Here is a 20,343-nt window from a genome sequence, read left to right as displayed (position 1 = left end):
CATGGACAGCGGAGCCTGCTGGGCTCCAGTCCATGGGGGCGCGGAGGGTTGGACATCACTGAGTGACTCAGCAGGCACGAAACAAAGTCCGCAACTTTCTTGTTTTAAAACCAAAGAAACTGAAGCCAGTACAGGTGGCGCTACTGGTAGAGAATCTGCTGCCGATGCAGGAGAGGCAAGAGACGAGCATGTGATCCCTGGGTGGAGAAGATCCCTCAGAAGAGGAAATGGCACCCCACTCCAGTACTCTTGCCTGGAGAATCCTAGGGACAGAGGAGCCTGGCGGGCTACAGTTCACGGGGTCACAAGCAGGCGGACAGGACTGAGTGACTAAGGACATACAAAAGTTAAATAATTCACCCAAAGCCCCAGGTCACTAGTGGCAAAGGGAAGACTGTGTTCTGGGACCCCCAATATGCCTCCTGATTCACTATTTACTTTCCACTAGTAAAATAGTGGAAATTCCAATAACTGTATACATTATGACTCATGGTGAAAATAACGCCATTTTAAATTTAAAAATTAAAATTATTTTTGTTTTAAAAATTTCCAGTTTGGCTGCTTCTGTGAATATTCTCTAAAATTTCATCTACTTCGCTCCTGCACAATTCAGGGCATTCTGCACTCTCATCAGCATTGAGTCTCAGAGGAGGGTGGAGCCTGGCTGTCTTCAGTTGGCCCAGCCTCAGCCTAAGCACCATTTTCTATACAGGAAGAGGACCCCGGGGAGGTTGTACACACAGCCCGAATCCCACAGGACTCATCATGGGGTCCACAATCATGGGGTGCATTGTGGGTAGAAATACAAAGGCCTGAGTCAATTCTTTGGAGAAGGCAGTGGCACCCCACTCCAGTACTCTTGCCTGGAAAATCCCATGGATGGAGGAGCCTGGTAGGCTGCAGTCCATGGGGTCGCTAAGAGTCGGACACGACTGAGCGACTTCACTTTCTCTTTTCACTTTCATGCATTGGAGAAGGAAATGGCGACCCACTCCAGTGTTCTTGCCTGGAGAATCCCAGGGACGGGGAAGCTTGGTGGGCTGCCGTCTATGGGGTCACACAGAGTTGGACACGACTGAAGTGACTTAGCATAGCATAGTCAATTCTTTGGGAAATTCATGAGTATTCCTGCAAAAGTGTGGTTATGACACCTAATTAAAACTAGCTGACATCGAATTAAAACTTTTTAGCCAAATTTAATAATTCCTTCTAGTAGCAATATAATCAAGTTTAACTATTGATTAATCATGAGATGATTGGGCTTCCCAGGTGGAGCTAGTGGTAAAAAACTGGCCTGCCAATACAGGAGATGCCGGAGACCTGGGTTCGATCCCTGGGTCGGGAAGTTTCCATGGAGAACATGGCAACCCACTCCAGTATTGTTGCCTGGAGAATCCCAGTTGGCTAACTTGTTTTTCTCCATCGTAAACATAAACCAGTCAGGTTTTAAAAACAGGACTTTACAAAAAGAATTTACATATATACTTCATCAAATAGCAAATACTTGAAATAAACCATGTATTTAAATCAGATAATTCGATAATTTTGCACAGTAAGATAATAATATAATACATTAAATATAATAATTTAAGTCACAAAATTCTCTTAACCATGGCTAGCTGTTCCCCCAGTCTGAAACCGTTTCATCGTGGGTGCCCATTAAAATTCCCTGCCTCCCTAAATGCTAGCATGGGGGATTTTGGAGTAATTTGTAATTTTCCCTTGATTTTGCTGAAGGACAATCATCATAATTGCTTGATTTCACCGGTAAATTAGCGCTCAGCTGAAAAGGAAATAGTGAGCGAGGCCGCGAGGACTGTCGCCTGGGGGCTGGAGCACCTGCTGCAGCACCTGGGCCCGCGTACCCGGCCGGCCCCGAAGGCTGCTTGGCCGGACGACAGCTCTCAGCCTGGGTCTGGGAGTCCGCCACAGGTGAGCCCTGGCGGGTGCACGCTTCTGACGCACCGGGGCCGCGACCTTCCGCACAAAGGGGAAGCTGCCTCCTACCACAGGGCCGGGGGCCCACGAGACGAGAACCTTCCGGCCGACCTGCCCCTGCCCTGCAGCCTTGGCGTGAAGCCTTGCCGCCACAAGCCCCTCCCTGCTCCATGCTCCCGGTGTCCCCTCCTCGTCTCTGCCGCAGGCCTGAAATCTGGGCTGACGGGCAACATCACCTGAGCCCTGGAGCCCCTGAGCCCCTGGAGCCTGGCCCGGCCTGGCCGCTCCGGCCCAGACCGTCCCCCGCAGCCGCCTGGGGCCTGGCCTTCCTCCCCCGGACCGGTCGAGCTCCCGCTGAAAGACCAGGAAGGCCGTCCTTCACTCCACCACCCAAGGGTCACCATCCTGAGCTACAGAAGGAGAAAGCGGGACCAGACACCCCGGCCGCCGCGAACCGGGGGCGGGCCGCGCGGACCCCGCCTGTCCCCCGCGGGTGGGCAAACGCTGCCCCAGGCGGCCGTCGGGGCGACTCCAAGAGCCCCAGGTCCGGGGGACAGGGGAGGCTCGCCAAGGCGGCGCCCGCGACTCGCGCGGCTCCGCGCCGAGACCGCGGCCTTACCTCCTGTGTCGCGCGTACTTTCCGCTGACGTGGCCGCTGCCGTCACAGCCGGGGGTGGGACAGCTGCAAGAGGAACGGACGGGTCACTCAGGTGCCCCCTGGATGGCGGGCCGGGGGCGGGGGTGCGGACTCACAGGGAAGGCCGGACACTGGGGGGCGGGGGCAGGCCCGGGCCCCGGGGAGCGCGGAAGCCCGCTCTCTATCAAGGGGTGCGTTCTCTGAACCGCCGCTGGGCACACGTGCGGACCACTGACCTGAACAGCTCCTGGATGGCCGGCTCCACGGGAACTGCAGAGAGAGGAAAAGAGACGCTCATTTCTCTTCCATCGCTAGACCCCCCTCCGCCGCTACTCCACCCCACCTGCCACAGACAACCCCCCAGAGGCCCAGATGGAGGGCTTCTGCAGGACGGAGGTGACCCCAGCAGGGCGCCGGGGGCCGGGAGGCACGGACGTACCTCGGACCCCTTTGGATCGCGTGCGATGCCGCTTCTCCTCGGCGTCCACCTCCATCTGCAGGGAGAGAAGGCGGTCAGCGTGCTCCCCTGCTGGGGTCTTAGGGACAGTGTCCCTCTGTGAAGGGGGGGTCGGCCGCTGGGGAAGGGCCAGGCAGTCTACCCGCGATGTTTAAAAATAACAAGCAAGACCTTGGTCCTGCAGGGGCCCTGCAGGGGAAGACTTTGATGAGGACACATGCGGGTCAGTCAACCTGAGTTGCACTTGTACGGAGAATACAATAGACAGCGGTGAGGTTTGCAGGAAGGAAAAACATCCACATATAATGTCCGCCATCTCCTTGTAGCTGAAGTGTTTAACCTGGTCAGGGACCTATGTGGGAAGCAGTGGGTGTCAGAAGGACATGCTTTCTCCTGGCGGCTACTCTCACTGTGGTCTAGACCTGGGGGCGATTGGTGGCCACCTTGGTCTGAACCATCAGGGCGCTTTCCAGGGTCATGGCCCCTCCTGGTGGTCATGGCAGGACTTACACTTGGAGGTAGCAGGGTGTCTCCATCTACTACCTTGCACAATCCTCACACAATTCTGTAAGGGTGGCATCTATATTCTGCTCCCTTTACCCGGGACTTGCCCAAGATCATCCGTGTGGCAGCTTTGGTGCAGGGCCCCGAAAACCGCCACTGTCTACACTTCCTCCTTGAGTTAAAAACACACTGCTGGACGGGTGAATGCAAGTAATTTAAACACAGCAAAACCGCTCATTGCAGAACTCCACTCAGCACATCAGAAGGGTCGACAAGAGAAGAGCAGTAAAGACGACAGCTCCTCTCACCAGATCCCACTCTGGCCTGGGTCAATTGTCACCCTGTCCAGCAGGAGACGGGGCTTCAATCTCTGGGTCGGGAAGATCCTCTGGAGAAGGGCATGGCAACCCACTCCAGTATCCTTGCCTGGAAAATCCCATAGACAAGAGGAGCCTGGCGGGCTACAGTCCATGGAGTCGCAAAGAGTTGGACACGACCAAAGTGACTGAGCACACACACGTGCCAGTGTGGCCAGAGCTGTATTCTAGGTGGGAGAGACATGGCAAAATCACGTGTGCAGGGGGGTGGGGGGGAGGACGGGAGTCTGGGATTAGCAGATGCAAACTGTCGCGCTAACGGAGGCACAGATAGTCAACAAGGTCCTACTGGATAGCACAGGGGACTGTTCAGTGTCCTGCGATAAACCGTAATGGAAGCAATGTGAAAAACAGTCTGTTATCTATTGATCTGTGTCTATAACCGACTCATTTTGCTCTACAGCAGAAGTTAATTGGGCTTCCCTCATAGCTCAGTAGGTAAAGAATCTGCCTGCAATGCAGGAGAATCGGGTTTGATTCCCGGGTAGGGAAGATCCCCTGGAGGAGGAAATGGCAACCCACTCCAGTATTCTTGCCTGGAGAATCCCATGGACAGAGGAGCCTGGTGGGCTCCAGTCCATGGGGTTGCAAGAGTCGGACATGACTTAGTGACTAAACCACCACCAACAGAAATTAATACAAGAATTAATACAGGAAATTAATACAAGTAACTCAGCTGTACTCTAACAAAATTTTTAAAAAATTAAAATAAAAAAGAGATACCATGGATGCAGAGTTCACCTCCTCCACAATTTATGACAAGAAACATCAGAATCTGGGAGAAGACTAGTTAGATTCCTGTGACTCTGCTAGCTGATGTTACAGAAAGACCCGGTGGACCTGCTGTTGGAGCAAAGCTTCAGCACGTCGAGACTCTGCAGAGAATCCCTGGAGAACGGACATCTCTGGCCTGAGACTTCATATCAACCGACCAACAAATACCTACTCATCACTCTGTGTGCAGAGTAGTAAAAATACATATAATAAAAAGCACAAGCTCATTTAGTGTTTGAAATGTGTGCTGAGCTTTAAGGGAAAACGTCAGGATTCAGGTTAAAAAAAGGGCTGGGGCAGATGTTTCGGGCGAGGGAACAGGATATGCAAAGGCCTTGGGCAGCTCAGGGGACCTGGGCGCTTGGGTTACTGGGGGTGCGGACCTCAGAGCCTCAGAGGGGCACGGCCGGTCACGCCGTGGAGGCGGAGACTCCCCCTTGTCATTTTGCTCCTGCTGTACCTGAAATAAGCCTGGGCATCACCTGGGCTGGGGACTTGGCACCACAGGGTGTGGAGGCCATCACTCTGTGAGATGGAGTCGAAAACCTTGGCTCACTTGCCGGTTGCCTAAGAACTGTTCTACGTTTTACATTTAGGTTTTAATCCTTCTTCGTATATATTGGGGACAAACTTATTTTCTTCTAGGTGGATAGTTAAGCCTGCAACTAAGCCCTCAATCAATGAACACCAGCCCCACTAACATGCGCCTCTTTTTGTGGGAAGGCTCCACCCCGCTGGTCCCTCTGTGGACGCTCTGTTTATCCAGGGCCAGCCCTGGTTGAGCTCCCGGCCCTGTAGTGTGTTGTGCTCTCTGAGAAATAAGCCTCCATTAACACTGGGATAAACATATATGCAGAACTATATATAAAGTGGATAACCCACAAGGACCTACTACATACCACAGGGAACTGAATTCCACATAAGGAACAGAATCTGAAACAGAACATGTGCAGATTTACGTACGACTGAGTAACTTTTCTGTACACTCCTAGCACAACATTGTAAATTAACTATGAAACTGTTAATCGCTCAGTCACGTCTGACTCCTTGTGACCCCACAGACAGTGTACCCCCAGGCCCCTCTGTGCATGGGATTCTCCAGGCAAGAGTACTGGGGTGGGTAGCCATTCCCTTCTCCAGGGGATCTTCCCAACCCAGGGATTGAACTTGAATCTCCTGCATTGCAGGCGGATTCTTTACTGTCTGAGCCACCAGGGAAGCCCCAACTATATTTCAGTTCAAATAATATATATATATATGTGTGTGTGTGTGTGTGTGTATAAATATATCTATTTGTATAAATACTTCATACATTCTTGTAAAAGAATAAACCTCCTCTCTGAAGGTTGCAGGAGATAACTTGTAGACCACGCCTAATGAAGCACTGGGGGAGTCTCTCCCCCTTCAGCCAGTGGGGCCGCCAAGTGACATCGTGAGACAGAGGCACACTCCCCTCTCACACAAGTTTCAATGTTCAGAAACTCCCAGAGAGGCTCAGGTTCAGCCAGGTGCGCACAATTCAGGGCATGAGGTGTGCAGGGGTCTGCACTGCCCAGGTTTACACCAGGAGTGCAGGCGAGGCCCCTGCCCCGTGCCCACCCCGCTGATGGTCACCCGGCCTTTTCCATCGGAAGTTCAGGCAAGCTGTGCTTTGAATTTGCCCTTCGGGTGGGGCTGAGACCTGAGCTGTAGGAGCTTTGCTGGTGACACAGGAGTGGCGGTATGCAGGCTTCTGACCTATGTACGGGCTCTGGACTCCGCTGGGCCTGGGGAAGGGGCAACCGGGTACCACCGCCTGGGTTTCTGATTCTCTCTCTAGTGAATCATGCTTAGAAAAATCACCATGAAGGAACTATTTCAGCATACATTTAAAAAAAATTTAAGCCCAATGTTTATTTTAAAAATAAAGAGAGGGTTTTGGGGGAGCTTTAAATGGTTTTATACTTAAAGCCTAGAATGTAAGAAATTTGCTGTTGAACCAATGAAAGCCATAGAACGACTCAGTGAATTGTGTTGTAAATTGTTAACTTTACATCCGGAGCAGGACTTATTTTATTATTTGATCCCCGTGGTAAAAGATGCACTGGTCAGGCTGAGCTGTACTGAAGATAACAATATTAACTGCACCAAAAAGCTGCACATTCATGGATTCCATCAAGCTTTGGCGGCTGAGCAACTTCCAGGCCACAACCGTGTCCCCAGGAGGGGCTGGACGTGGGGTCCAAGAGCATGAAGACCATTGTCCTCCTAACCCGCATTCCCCACCGTCATGCTCTCCCTCTGCACAGACGGGGAGGAGGAACCCTGGGGCTTCGGTCTCCGCGGTGGGCAGGTCAGACTTGACCCAGAGCCTGAGCTCCCAGCTCCCTCCTCCACTCCCTGGCCACTCACAAGCAGAAGCCGCTTTGTCATCAGCCATTAGCCGGCCCTGCCTCTCACCCGCTGCCCCCAACCTGCGGCCACTCACTGCTCCAGTATCATCAGGCGGGGAGGAGGCAGCAGGCAGCGGCGGGACCTGTGTGGCGGTGGGATAGTCAGGGAAGGTGTAATGAAGAGAAACGAGGTGCTTCTGGCACCACCAAGCTTGCAGATCAAGCTGAGTGGAGCCGTTCCTGCCAGCTGCCCTGTCCCCGGTCTCCTAGGTAACTGAGACCCGGCTCCACGCACAGCTTCACATGATGGGAGCTGCTTCCTCATCTCAATGCAGACTCTGGGAAGTTTGGGTTCATAAGAAATCTACCAGGAAAGATCAGGGAGAATCAGAGATGATGGATGTAGGCATCCTTGAGTAGCTGCTGGGGGAGCTGGGTTACCTTGCAGGAAGTCTTCTCTCCCAGGAATGGAGGCAGCGTGACTCCGTGGGCAGGACACAGGCCCACAATCAGGTCTCTCTGCTCTGGTCCGGGTCCTCCCCAGCCTGCAACTGTGGCGAAGTCACTTAATTTCTCTGTGCCTCGATTTCTCCATCTACGAAACAGGGACCACATGGTAAAGCACCTAGTGACTTCATGATGACACCAGGAGGACAGGTGGATAGAGAGTGTGCCCTCTGCAGTCACCACGGACCCTCCAGCTTTCCCGAGGGACCGTGTCTGCTGTCCTATCAATGGACAATGATCCCTGAGAGAAGTGTCCTTCTGGACTTGGGGCTCCTGCTCAGACTCCGAGAAAGGATCTCCCTTGGGTTGTCTGGGAAGACTTGTTCCCTGCTAGTCAAGTCATCCGTGCAGGCTGGGGACATTCGCCAACTGAGAAGGTTCTAGAACTCCTGGTCCGGGGGATGAGTGCTGAGCCCTCCAGACCTCCTTACTGGATTCTCCTCTCCACGTCTGGGGCAGGAGCAGGCCCCGGCACACAGCAAAGTCATTCCAAACCAGAATCTGAGGGTGGCCCTGTTTATTTAGTCTGTGACTTCTCCAGGGGGCTCAGGGGCTATCAGACACGGCTGGTCTCTGTGACGTCTGTGGAACCAGGGGACTCTGGTCAATACCACTTTCTTGTCCATTACATCATTTACCTGTCAACCAAATGACCCTAACTTTCGGAGTGAAGAAACCCACATTCAGAGGTTGAGACTCTTTTTTCAAAGCTCCATAGTTAGCTGTTGGGAGAGCCATGGAGAATCTGCGCACTCTTGCTTGAAGGTCTAGGGCTGTCCCAGGGCTGCCGGGTGTTCACACCATCCCCCTCCCCCCACCAGGCAGGACTGTCCCAGGGCTGCTGGGTGTTCACACTGCTCCCTCTCTGCCCCCCACCGTGGGAAGAACTGAGACCAGGAGCAGGAATCTGAGTCCTGGGGTCCCAGATGAGCCTTTGGGTGGTGACTTTCACCCAAAAATGTTTCACCCCAACAGGTGCCGTGGACACTCCCTCATACTGGTTTGCCATTCTAAAGGGCCCATTGCCGCTCACTCCTGTTTTATAGGAACTGAAAACCTCTCAGCACACTAACCCATTTGTCATAGACAACAGCAAAATGCTCAAGTGGGACATCAACTGGCTTTGTAATTCCTGTTTTGAACAACAGGCAACTAGGTAGTTGAGTCAAATAAGAAAGAGTCAGAGGCTTTTGGGTCACTGTCCTTGGAACTCAGCCATCCTTCCTGTTACCTGGGAGCCCATTGCCCTGTCTGCCTCTGTTGACCTTAGAGCTGAGCTGTAAATCCTTCCCTTTTACACTTAATCTTCCCAAGGCCTGATTTCATCACACAGACAGGGACTGAGTCTGCACCTGCGTGTCTTGCAAGGACACAGACCGCAGAGGACTTAAACTCATAAATTCCCAGAAAGAGAAAGGAATTACACCAGATTTGTCTTCCTTCTTTTCGACTTTGCCATTTAGAACAAAAGAACATCCCCCCACCTCCTCCTCGGAATACCTTTCCCCAAACTCTCCTGCTTCATCTGTCCCAGGGCTCAGCACTCGGGTCCCCAAGACTCTGGAGCAGCCAAATCGCCCGTCTTTGTCTTGGGTGCTGCACCCAGGGCTGGTTAAAACGGCTTTGTTGATAGAGAAAAGAAAAAGGAAGCGAGAGAAGGCAAAAGGAAGATAGTGCTCCTGTGCACTGGTGCAGGATGAATCCTAAATCTAACCGGGCAGATTATGTTATACAAGTGACCAGTAAAATGTTTAATGGTTAAAAGATTTGAAGTCAGATGGACTTGGCTCACAAAAGCACTACCACTTACTTCCTCATAATCTGAGCTCGTTGTTCATAAGCATGAATCTCCTGGAATTTTTCAATCTCTAAATTAGATAATATACAAGAAGGATCTAGCTAACCATAAAGGCTCAGTGAATGGTAGCAAATTTACATAGTATCACTGTATATATATTTACTAATATGCCTACATAACATCTCTGAGTTCCACTTTCTCATTTACAGCCACGGTGATGTAAATAGCTCCTAAATGGGGATGTCTTTAATTAACTAGCCTTTCTAGGGGGGTCACTCGCCTGCACTCTGCTAGACTTGAGTGATTCAGTATAAAACAAGATAGGAACGACATTGCTATGTGAGTGAATGGGAACAACAGAAGAAAGAACAATGAAGAGTTAGATCAGCACAGTGGTACCTATAATATGCAAAAACTAGTTTATTTGGGGTGTAAAGAAAAAGAGAGGATGAAAGAACTGAAAAAAAAATCCCCCAAAACTTTAAAACAGTAGGTTTGGGTAAAATAGAAATTCCATACCTATCAGTACAATAGGTACTGGTAACACCAGTGATTGAGAAAACAGAATATAATCCACTGAAGGGTTCCCTGGTGGCCTCAGATGGTAAAGAATACACCTTCAACACAGAGATATGGGTTCGATCCCTGAATTGGGACAATCCCCTTGAGGAGGGAATAGCTACCCACGCCAGTATTCTGGCCTGGAGAATCCTATGGATGGAGAAGCCTGGCAGGCTACAGTCCATAAGGTCACAGAGTCAGACACAACCAATCAAGTAATACTTTCACTTTTCAAATCTACTAAAACACAGATTAAAACAAGTTAGTACATGGACAACACTCAGTTTTGATACTATGAAATATGCGGATGTTGGCCTTTCTAAAATAAATTGTTTTCTAAAACTGTAGCTATAAGAACACTTTACAAGCAGCAGATATTCAACTCAGTGTGAGTAACATTATCAAGAAATACACATATAAATAGCTCATAATATTTAAAAATTAAACAATTAAGTTATATATGAACAAGTGACAAGCAAACTTAATTATGGATCAACTCCTATTCTCAGCGTAAATTATACCGGGTTTGAGATTCTGGTTTGCTCCAGTTGTCACATAAACCCGTGGCACACCTGCGGGCATATGCTCTGGAAACCAGAGTCGTGCTGCAGAGGACGTGGGAGAGCAGAGGCCACGAGGCCAGGGAGCCCCTGGAGGGCGCATGATGATGTCATTAAACTAGGAGGCGGCTCCCTGTGGCCAGACCCGAGTCTCTGCTGCAGGAAGACAGAGGTTCCCTCCCAGGGACAGGCTGAGTTCCACCCACACCCACCCCTGCAGCCACGGCTGGGTCAGGTGTCCTGCCCAGGTGCCGCCAGGATTCAGAACCGAACCGATTCCCTCTTTGTGGAAGCCGAGCTTGTTTTTTTTTTCTTTAACATTAAAAGTCAACGGCATCGCTTTTTGGTCTTCTCCCTAAGATCAAGCGTAAAAGTCAGTGGCAGACATTTTCTCTGGGACATTTATTTAGGAAATCAGAGTCTCAGAGTGATTATTATTATTTTTTGCTTTTGAAAATCACACATCACACGTGTCTGCACCAAGCGTGTGCAAGGAGGAGACGCAGCTCCCAGGGGGCTCTCAAGGCATCGCTTGCCCCTCGCCCTCGGGACACCAGGGCGGGGCGAGGGCAGCTCCCTGGGTTTCTGCTCCATCTCGTTGCCAGCAGCGCGGGCATTCTGCCCTCGCCCTCACCCTCTCCCTAACTCCGGGCATGCGGGTCACTGAGGAAACCTGTTCTCCGCTCCTGCTGCTCAGCACTCGGTGCACACACGACATGAAACCTGCTGGTTGCTGAGAAAGTGCTTCTTCCTTCCTTTTTAACTTCTCCTCTATTGTCTTTACTGTGTGTGCGTGTGTTTTGAATGTCTACTAAATGCATTTGAATTGTCCTATGTATCGTCCTGGCAGGGCTTTCCCAGTAGCCCAGCAGTAAAGAATTCACCTGCAAGCAGGAGACCCAGGTTCGATCCCTGGGTCGGAAAGATCCCCTGGAGAAGGGCCTGGCAACCCCCTCCAGTATTCTTGCCTGGAGAATCCCATGGACAGAGGAGCCTGGAGGGCTACAGTCCATGGGGTCACAAAGAAATGGACAGGACTGAAGCGACTTAGCATGTAGCACTCACACATCCTGCTGATAAGTAGATCTTATTATGCTTGGCTTTTTCATTTTCTTTTTTTTTTTCATTCTTTATCTTTCTTCTCCATCTTTCAGAAAGTTTTTCCAAATATATCTTTCAGTTCTTCAACTGCATTTTAAAATTTCAAGAGTCCTATTTTATATGCCCAAATTGGCTTTGTCTCAGTTACATGTTTGCATTTATTTTGGTGATTGTTTGTCTTCGCAAGAGGACCATCTCTCTCCTCAGACGCAGTCCCTGTCCCCTCTGGGTGAAGCGAGGGCAGTCCCACCGCTAGGTGGCTCAGGGGTCCTCACTGTGCTGCCCCGGCATCTCATGATCCTTTTTACACCAGAACTTACATCATACATTCACTCATCTCATTCATGTCTTCTCCTTTGTGGCTTTTCTTATTTCTGACAAAAAATACATTATCACTTGGTAGTGTAACAGCTTGCTTTCTCATCTGTTTGAAGTGGTGCAGAACCCTCCTTTCACATTTTGGACATTTATAGGAAACAGTGCACCGAGGACATTTAACGCCCCTGCTTCTCAACAGTCCTCTGAAGGAGCATCTTCAGTCCCTTCTGCCGAGGAAGCTCCACCAGACAAGGTCGGAGCAGCCCCGTGGGGACCCCAGCATCAGTGTGGTCACTAAAGTCCAACCAGGCCGGACGAGAGGAGGAATTACAAAATGGCCACGAGGCTGGTGACATGGACGCACCGCACATCCTTCCAGGATACCAACTGAGAAAGAAGCGTTCGCACTTACTATGGTTCAGCTGGAGCCTGGTGAGGATTAAGTGACTTGATCCTTCAGAAACAAGATGTGGGGAGCGTGTCCCATCAGGCGTCTGTCGAGTGCTGGGGACAGCAAGGACAGAGCCAGCCAGCATCACTGCTCAGGGGACCCTGGCGGGACAGACCGTCAGTCCCTGGGTGGCGGGATGTTGGAGCGGGGAGAGGGCTGGGGAGATGGCTGGGGAAGGAGAGTGAGGGGCAGGGGAGGGCACAGCCCTTGGGGAGGTCCCCTGGGAACCTCGGATGGACCAGGGGACTCCCCCTCCTGCCTCTCAAGCCCGACCCAAGCCGTGTGGGGACTGAGCACAAGGACACTCGTCCGCCGGGGCACCCAGCAGGGCGATGGCTCGAGGCATAGGGTTCTGCAGAAGTCAAGGGCATCTGGGACCTTGCAGGACAGCTGCTGCAGCTGCTGATGGCCAGGCGGCCTCTGGGGGTGGTTGGGGGTACTTACGTGCAGGTCGAGTTTAAAGACAAGAGGAGGAAAATGACGTTAGAGTCAAGAGCGAGAAGCAGGCCTGCTGGACAATAATGTAGGATGGACCTATGCTTATGTTAATATTTATTGACTTATTTGTACAATATAAAAGCTTGAAGCCACACAGGACTGGCCTTCGTGTACACCCTAAGTGTCTGACCCCCCGAGTCATTCTCAGCTCTGATGTTCAGACAATGAGCAGCCAGGTTACCTCGGGTTAGGGCAGCCCCTACCTGTCTTGGTGTGGATTTCAGGAGGCAGATGGCAATTACGCAGCATCTACCTGCTTAAATGATCTGAAGGGGGTGGTGATAAAGAGTCCACAGGCCCCCAGCACTGGGGGGGCCTTTGAGGAGCCTGACCCTGCCCCTGTCCCTTTGAGGAGCAGGCCGAGCCGAGTCCGTGTCCCAGGAGTAAGACCAGCAGCTGCTGTTCGGCTCCGAGGCCCCAGGACTCAGCACAGAGTCACCGTGGGAGCATCCCTGAGGCTTCTCTTCCCTGAGCACATCCGACACACGCCCCGTGGCTCTCCCGCCCACTCCCCACCTTCTCCTGGCATGCGTCCCCGGGATGGTGGAAATGAGAGAGCAGCCTAATTCCTGGCAACACGGAAGGCAGTGGGTTTCTCACTCATCCTCTTTCCAGAGTGAGTGGGGAGAGTGAGTCGGTTTTTGTCAAACAGCCTCAGGTTCTGCCTTGATCAGCAGCCCCCCAGGCTTGAGGTCTGTGGACCCAGCTGCTCTGAGTCCCAGGTTCTCTTCCTGATGTGGGTCCAAATCCTGCCCATTAGGTGGTGGGGAATTAAATGAGGTGACGGCTAAGATGCCCAGCACCAGACCCACGTGGGACCAGCTTCCTGGGCTGTGGAATCATCACCATCAGCATCAAGGTCTGTCGATGTCTCACCCAGCCTGACTGCCAGGGTTGAGCTGGGTCTCAAAATGTCGTGGGTGGAAATCCTAATCCCCAGACCTGGGAACGTGGCCTTGACTGTAACCAGAGCGGCTGCAGATCAAGTGGGGGTGACGGCACACAGGATAGGGGGGGCCCACTCCAGCGTCACTGGCGTTCTGATAAAAGGGAACTTGGACACAGGGATGCTGGCAGGGAGAGGGTCTTGTGACCGTTACTCAGGGCTCTGGTGATGCATCTACAAACCAAGGACACTGAAGGTCGTCAGCAAAGCCCCAGAAGCTGGGGAAGGGGCCTGGGGCACCCCCTCCTCCCCACGGCCTCAGAAGGAACCAGCCCAGCCTGAGCTTGGGCCCTGGGTGCGAGTCCATCCTCCAAACCGTGAGACACTGACTGTGCTGCTTAGGCCCAGGGCTGCCCCAGCTGCTGAGCAGAGGCACGGGTCTCCTTGCTCCGCCCCTTCCGAGGCCCGGCCCCCTGGAGGCCCGGCCCCTTCCGAGGCCCGGCCCCCTGGAGGCCCGGCCCCTTCCGAGGCCCGGCCCCCTGGAGGCCCGGCCCCTTCCGAGGCCCGGCCCCCTGGAGGCCCGGCCCCTTCCGAGGCCCGGCCCCCTGGAGGCCCGGCCCCTTCCGAGGCCCGGCCCCCTGGAGGCCCGGCCCCTTCCGAGGCCCGGCCCCCTGGAGGCCCCGCCCCTTTCGAGGCCCGGCCCCTGGAGGCCCCGCCCCTTCGGAGGCCCCGCCCCTGGAGGCCCCGCCCCTTCGGAGGCCCCGCCCCCATGGAGGCCCCGCCCCTCGGTTGGCTCGTGGGGTAACGCATTTCCAACACTGGGATTAGGGACTGTGGCTCTACCCTACCTGATCTTCCTCACTCCCTTCCTGGCTCTTACTTCAAAGCCACCACCAACGACCCCCTTTGAGGGCTGTTCATTTTGATGGAGCTAAAGGTCAAAGATCACAGTCACATCCAACCATGAGGCCCATGACCCTGGTTCCACCTTCCAGGCTGAGGGGCATTTTTAGGCAAACTTCAGATTGCCCTTTAACCCTCAGATCAGGCCCCAGAAACTGTCCAGCTGTCTCTGCGGAATGGTGGGATGTGACCTGCAAAGAGTACATCTTGGAATATCATTTTTTTGTCTTTCCCTCAGTTCCTTGTCAGTGAGCCTTCTCCATGACCCGAAGGAGGATTAAGTTCTATCGGGCAGCACTCAGGAGTTGCGGCTTCCGCAGTGAATCCCTGAGGTTCAGAGCCGGGTCACGGCGTGGAGAGAAGGCGCTCGGGCGCAGGTCCCCAGAGGTGGTGGGGATGAAGGCCTAGGGGGCACCTGGCAGAGACGCCAGGGCAGAGGGCCTGAGGCATCTCTGCGGCCCCGGGCGAGCTCTGTGCAGGTGCGAGCCTCTGGGAGAGGCTGGACCGCGCCCGTGTCCGGAGCGGCCCTCAGGTTCTCGGCCGGCGCGGATCGCCAGTAAAAGAAACAGCGTCTCCCCCGGGGCGGCCTGGGTCCCGCCTATGGGTTCCCCACACCCGCGGTCTGTCTGTGTTCCGAGCTGGGGGGCTTCTACGCAGAACTGTGCGGACGGTGTTCTGTTTCCCCCCATGCGGGCCCGCGTGTGAAGGCTCGCCTGGCTCAGACGACCTGGGGCAGAGGAGACCCTCGGCCGTCACCATGTGGTGAAGCGCCGGCAGACGGGGTCTTGCCCCTGAAGACACAAGGCTTCCTTTCTTTTTCAGCCAGCGGGGCAGAGCCCGGTCGGATGGCAGGTGAGAAAGCTCCGAGTGAGCGCTCCTCCTGCTTGGAGGTTAGGGGACCCTCGGACAAGCGTCCAGACTCACAATCAACCCGCGCTTTCAGCCACAGGCGTTAGAATCAACACGGGATATGTTTCCTGAGGTGAGACCGTCATTTGAAGAGAAACGTGAAGCTCTGATAAGATTAAACATGATTAGCTGCCTTAGGAATCTTCGAAACCACCTAATTTTAAAGTCTCTCAATTAAAACAAAAATTCAAGGCAAACGCTTTCTTGCCAACTTGCTTTCCTTATATCTGGCAAACTTGGCCTCTCTACTGAGAAGATATTTTACATTGACTTAAAAATACTTGCCTCAAAACAAATGCCAATTTCAAATAATTCTGAAATTTTTGATCCTGACTGCAGACACAGCATTAACATGTTGTGTCTCCCGTCTGCTCTCACTGAGGTGTTTTCTCAAGCCCACCAAACCCCGAGTCTTAGGCAGCCCTGGACACGTGGGTCCTCTTACTGGCCTGGGGGCCCCTTCTTTCTGCGGCTGATGCAACTCACCGCCTAATTTCCAAGCTGTGCTTTCTATCCCCAAATTGAGACACCCCCAAGACTCTGTTCCTGAGCCTCTCGTCTCATCCTTGGCAATTTCTTTCACCGCATGAATTTAACTTTTACCTCTAGTTAAACAACACAAAGTTCCACCTCCAAGCCTATTTTCCCATCATGTATCTCCTGAACTTCAAGTGTCTGCCCCACCCCTCAACCCAGAAATCCAGGGGCTCCTCAGACTTAGCGCCCAGGTTTGTCCACACCATCCTGACCTTCTCGGTCGCTTTCCTTGAGCAGAAAACCACCGTTCACTCTCTCCACGCCCCTTGGAACTTTCAGTCAGCTGCGAGGTTGTGAAGTCTTTCCATCTCAGCTCTGAGATGACTCTCAAGCTTCCCTTTGGCCTTTCCCTGTTCCTTCTACCCACCCCCTCCCCTTCTGGGCTCTGGGCTGCACTGCCTGGGCCTGCCACCCGAGTCTCAACCATCCTCGGCCCTTTATTGTTTTCATGATGGGAAAACTTTTAAAAATCTCGTGCAGAAACCCCACCTATAAGATAGCTGGAAGTGAAGTGACTCTCAGGATGAAGTGAGGTGGGACGGGGGGTCTCACTGGCTCTCTCAGTTGAGGCTTAGCAGAGTTTAGATGAGAAGTCCCTTCTGCTCAGAGTCCTGGGGTGGTCCACCCCCAAACCGACGTGAATACGGAACTCCCCCCATCTGAGGTCTGAGTTCCAACCCCACGGCAGTGCCGCCTCCTGAACTGCGGGATCCTGAACGTGCTCCACATCGCGTTTACCCAGCATGGTGTTTCACACCCAAAAGTGCCCCGTGGCATCTATTGAATTGAAACCACCTTAAAACCCAGCACATGTAAGAGACATCCAGTCTGCCTTCTACATAAAAGAAGGCACAGATAACTCGGAAGATCAGCAGCGTGATTTTTCTCATCAAGGGGAACAGACTGGGGGAATTTTGAGATCTCTTGAGAACAGCTATCGGATTGTTTTCAATGGGTGCATAAATATGCAGCAGGCTGCTGAGCCGGCAGCTCTGGGGCTCCCAGTGGGCTGACCTGTGAGGACTGACGCCACCTGCCTCACCCGCTGCTGCCACGGGGCGAGGGCATCCATTCACACCCATTTACATACAGCATTCCTGTCACCCAGCTCCCAAGCCTGCATACGGATTAGGTAGTGTGACCTATGGCAATTATATTCAAACCCGATATTCAGAGCAAGATACCAGAAGCACAACAAAAATCTAAACCAATCAATTACGAGCCTGATTAGGACAAAGACAGGCAGAGCCTCAGGGAGAGACGGAGAAGCCTGCAGCTGGGTGAGGGGCGTGTCTTCTCACACCTAGGGCTTTAAAACAGGGCAGTGCCCTGCCCCTCCCCTCCCCTCCCCCCCCCCCCGCCCCCCCGCCGTGCTTAGCCCTCACTGGGCACCACGGTGAGCTGGGTTCTGCATTTGGGTTTAACACCTGATTTCCAGTTTCTCTGACAGAACAAAACTAGGCCAGCCCCCGTATCCCGTCCCCGCCACACGTGACCTCTGTCAATCTGAACCAGCCTTTCTCCAGGCGCCCTGTGGGTGACAGTCAGATCACGTCCGTGTCCTCTGCTGTTCACCTGACCAGGTCAGAGGAGGGTTGGATGGGTTTCTGGGGGCCATGCTGATCTCGGACCCCGCATCCCACCTGCCCTGGGGGTGGGGGAGCTGGAGGAGCTGGCAGGAAAGCATCAGGAAGGGTTGGGGGAGCAGGTACACGTGAGCCCCTGGGTGACCCCAGGCGCTGGTTTCTCACCGCCCACCAAAGTGCTGGCCTCACTGAAAATGCAGCTTCTCGCTGGACTGCTGCAGCTGCTTTCGGAGGTCCGTCTTCTGGCCCTGGGTCAGGGGCCACGGTTGGCCATCTCCGATCACGGAGGTCAGCCTTCCTGACCTGATGCTGGGAGGTGGGGGGACCGCTGGGTTCCGTGGTGGCCTCTGTGTCGGCCCTGCTACTGTGGAGGGGGAGGTCCTGGCTGTCCCCTGCCCCCAACACGGCCACCCCCAGAGGAGAGGCGCACACGTCCGCCCGTGTGGCTGCTGGCCGAGCCCTGGGGGTGGCCGCTGAGGAGCCAGCACCCCCGCTCCCCGAGGAAGGGCAGAGTCAGCCCTCGTGGATTTGCTCACGAAGGGTGAGTGGATTTCACTGAGCAGGAATGGTCAAGCCACGAGCAAAGGAAACAGGGACCCCGGAGGGAGGGGTCGTGCAGGAAATCCACACACAGGCAAGCTCGCCTCAGCATCACCAGGAAGCAGTCAGAAATTTGGGTGGAAAGGACAGAAGCTACCTGACAGCTGGCCAAACATGCTGATGAGAGGGTCTGCTAAGTAGGCGTCTGTGAACTACGTCAGCTTATTAAACGGCGCTGCCAACATCACAGGACAGAAAGCAGCGGTCAGATACGAGCTATGTTCATATATCTAGCAATGCAAATTAAGAGTGTAATGTACAGGAAAGATACCATATAATCACCAGCAACACCCTTCAGAGGCTGGCTCAACGTGGCTAAGCCAGGCAAGGGTCCCGACTGGCCAGCCCAGAGCTCCCGTTCGCGGTGCGGACGGCCCGGGGAGACGCTGCTGTCACTGTGGAATGGCGCGGCCCGGATGAGAAGCCACGTCAGTGGCCCAGGCTCCTGGAAGGGCTCGAATGCAGCCCCGAGACGACTGGTGGTCCGTCTAGAGCAGTCTGCAGTCAGAGACCCCTCCTGAGAGGAGAGCGATTAAATGGATTTTTTTTTTTTGAGCAAGTCCCTTTGAACCTCAATTTCCTTATCTGTAAAATGGAAGTTTTTTTTAAAGTTTTTTTCAGCTCTAACATTTTAGAATGTTTGAAAAAGCTTCTAGGTATTCGACAGCTCAGAGTGAAGGACCCTGTTCTAAATGTATCAGAAGGCGAAAGGGGATTTCTGTAAAGATGTGTAATGACCCAAGGCAGTTGTTTCCACTTTAGACTAAAGTGATGGCAAGTTCCGTGAATGCATGGCTGGCACACGTATGACCACGCCCACGTCACAGCTGTGCACGCAGGCACACACACGCGAGTGTGTTACAACCTCACTCAACAGGCTCACCGTGCTTGCTATGATGTGCTGGAATCACCTTCCTGTGCATGAGATAATCCAGGTTGTATTTCATTAAAAATAGATCTAATAAATTATCTTCAAACTGCCAACTGAAGAATTGCACATAATTTAGAAAATTACTGGCATCTGACAAGTGTTGATGTGTCCACGTATCCTGACCAAACACCTATCTCTAGGTGTAAGAGGACACAAAAGTAAATACACAAAATCACACCATGACTTCCTAATTGCTCATCTAACATTTATCCATGCTTATTTGCATATTTCATAATTTTTTAAAGTTACTTCTTCCTTCTGAGGCAGGGTACCAAGCACAGACCACCTTCCGGTGGAGTGCAGTCACAGTGTGCGGTTCGGAATGTCTTAGAATGTGCAGGTTCACATTTTGTTTCTAACCTCTGCCCCTCACCTCTTACGTGCTCGCTCACTCATTCCTGTGTCTCCACTCTCTACATACCAACCGCAGGTCTGCTATTTGCCAGCTGCTGTTCTTAATGCTAAAGATTCAGGTCAAGGAATAAGAGACATCAACTGGCCTACCTATAATTTAAACAAACATAAATCAGTTTAAGATATTCTCTTCCTAGCTTTATTAGAAAGGTATTTGTAAGCTGAATGTGTATCCGTAGAAATTATGCAGGAGTTACAGATGAGGATTTCTTCAAAAGTATATTGAAGTGAAAGATCATGAATGTGTAATAAGGCCCCTGAAAGTACAGTGTAAGTTAATGGGAGAGGAAGAAGCAGTCTGAACCAATATGATTTAGGTATCATTTTAGTTATACGTTTCAGCTGGCCTTAAGCTATGTCTCTGTTTTGACTACTAACCAGAGTGACCATACAGTTCAGCGCTAATGGGTACCTGGCCCAAATGTCTTCACTTTTCAAAATTAAATCAGATTTGTAAAATCTATATTAAACTCTGATGAAAGCATCGGTTTCCAGTGTCTCACGTGCTGAGGAGGTGGTTTTCTCCACTATTTTGGTTACGTGTTGAGTATTTCTTGACTTCCCTGATGGCTCAGTGGGTAAGAATCCTCCTGTAATGCAGGAGACACAGGAGACTTGGGTTCAAGCCCTGGGTCAGGAAGATCCCCTGGAAGAGGGAATGGCAATCCCCTCTAGTATCCTTGCCTGGAGAATCCCAAGGACAGAGGAGCCTGGTGGGCTACAG

The 20,343-nt window shown here is 52.6% G+C and overlaps 1 protein-coding gene across 21 annotated transcripts in view; it reads right to left on the bottom strand.

The window, feature by feature from the left end:
* The window catches only part of MYT1L (myelin transcription factor 1 like), a 393,751-nt gene that overhangs the window by 127,986 nt on the left and 245,422 nt on the right, over positions 1–20,343 (bottom strand). For all 21 annotated transcript variants that reach the window (XR_015168803.1, XR_015168802.1, XM_086414068.1 and 18 more), the window contains 4 exons: positions 7,501–7,654; positions 3,015–3,069; positions 2,812–2,845; positions 2,558–2,620 (listed from right to left, as the gene is read on the bottom strand). Coding sequence is in view for 19 of the 21 variants with exons in the window: in XM_086414068.1 (XP_086270194.1) it covers positions 2,558–2,620; positions 2,812–2,845; positions 3,015–3,069 (152 nt within the window). In the remaining 2 variants the exon portion in view is untranslated. The remainder of the gene's footprint in view (positions 1–2,557; positions 2,621–2,811; positions 2,846–3,014; positions 3,070–7,500; positions 7,655–20,343) is intronic.

Source organism: Bos grunniens, chromosome 8, assembly GCF_055505025.1.
Source record: "Bos grunniens cultivar Pamir isolate PY7600 chromosome 8, Bosgru_T2T1.0, whole genome shotgun sequence".
NCBI classification, from domain to species: Eukaryota; Metazoa; Chordata; class Mammalia; order Artiodactyla; family Bovidae; genus Bos; species Bos grunniens.
Note: the sequence above shows the minus strand (reverse complement) of the source record. Positions and strands in the feature narration are given on the sequence as shown.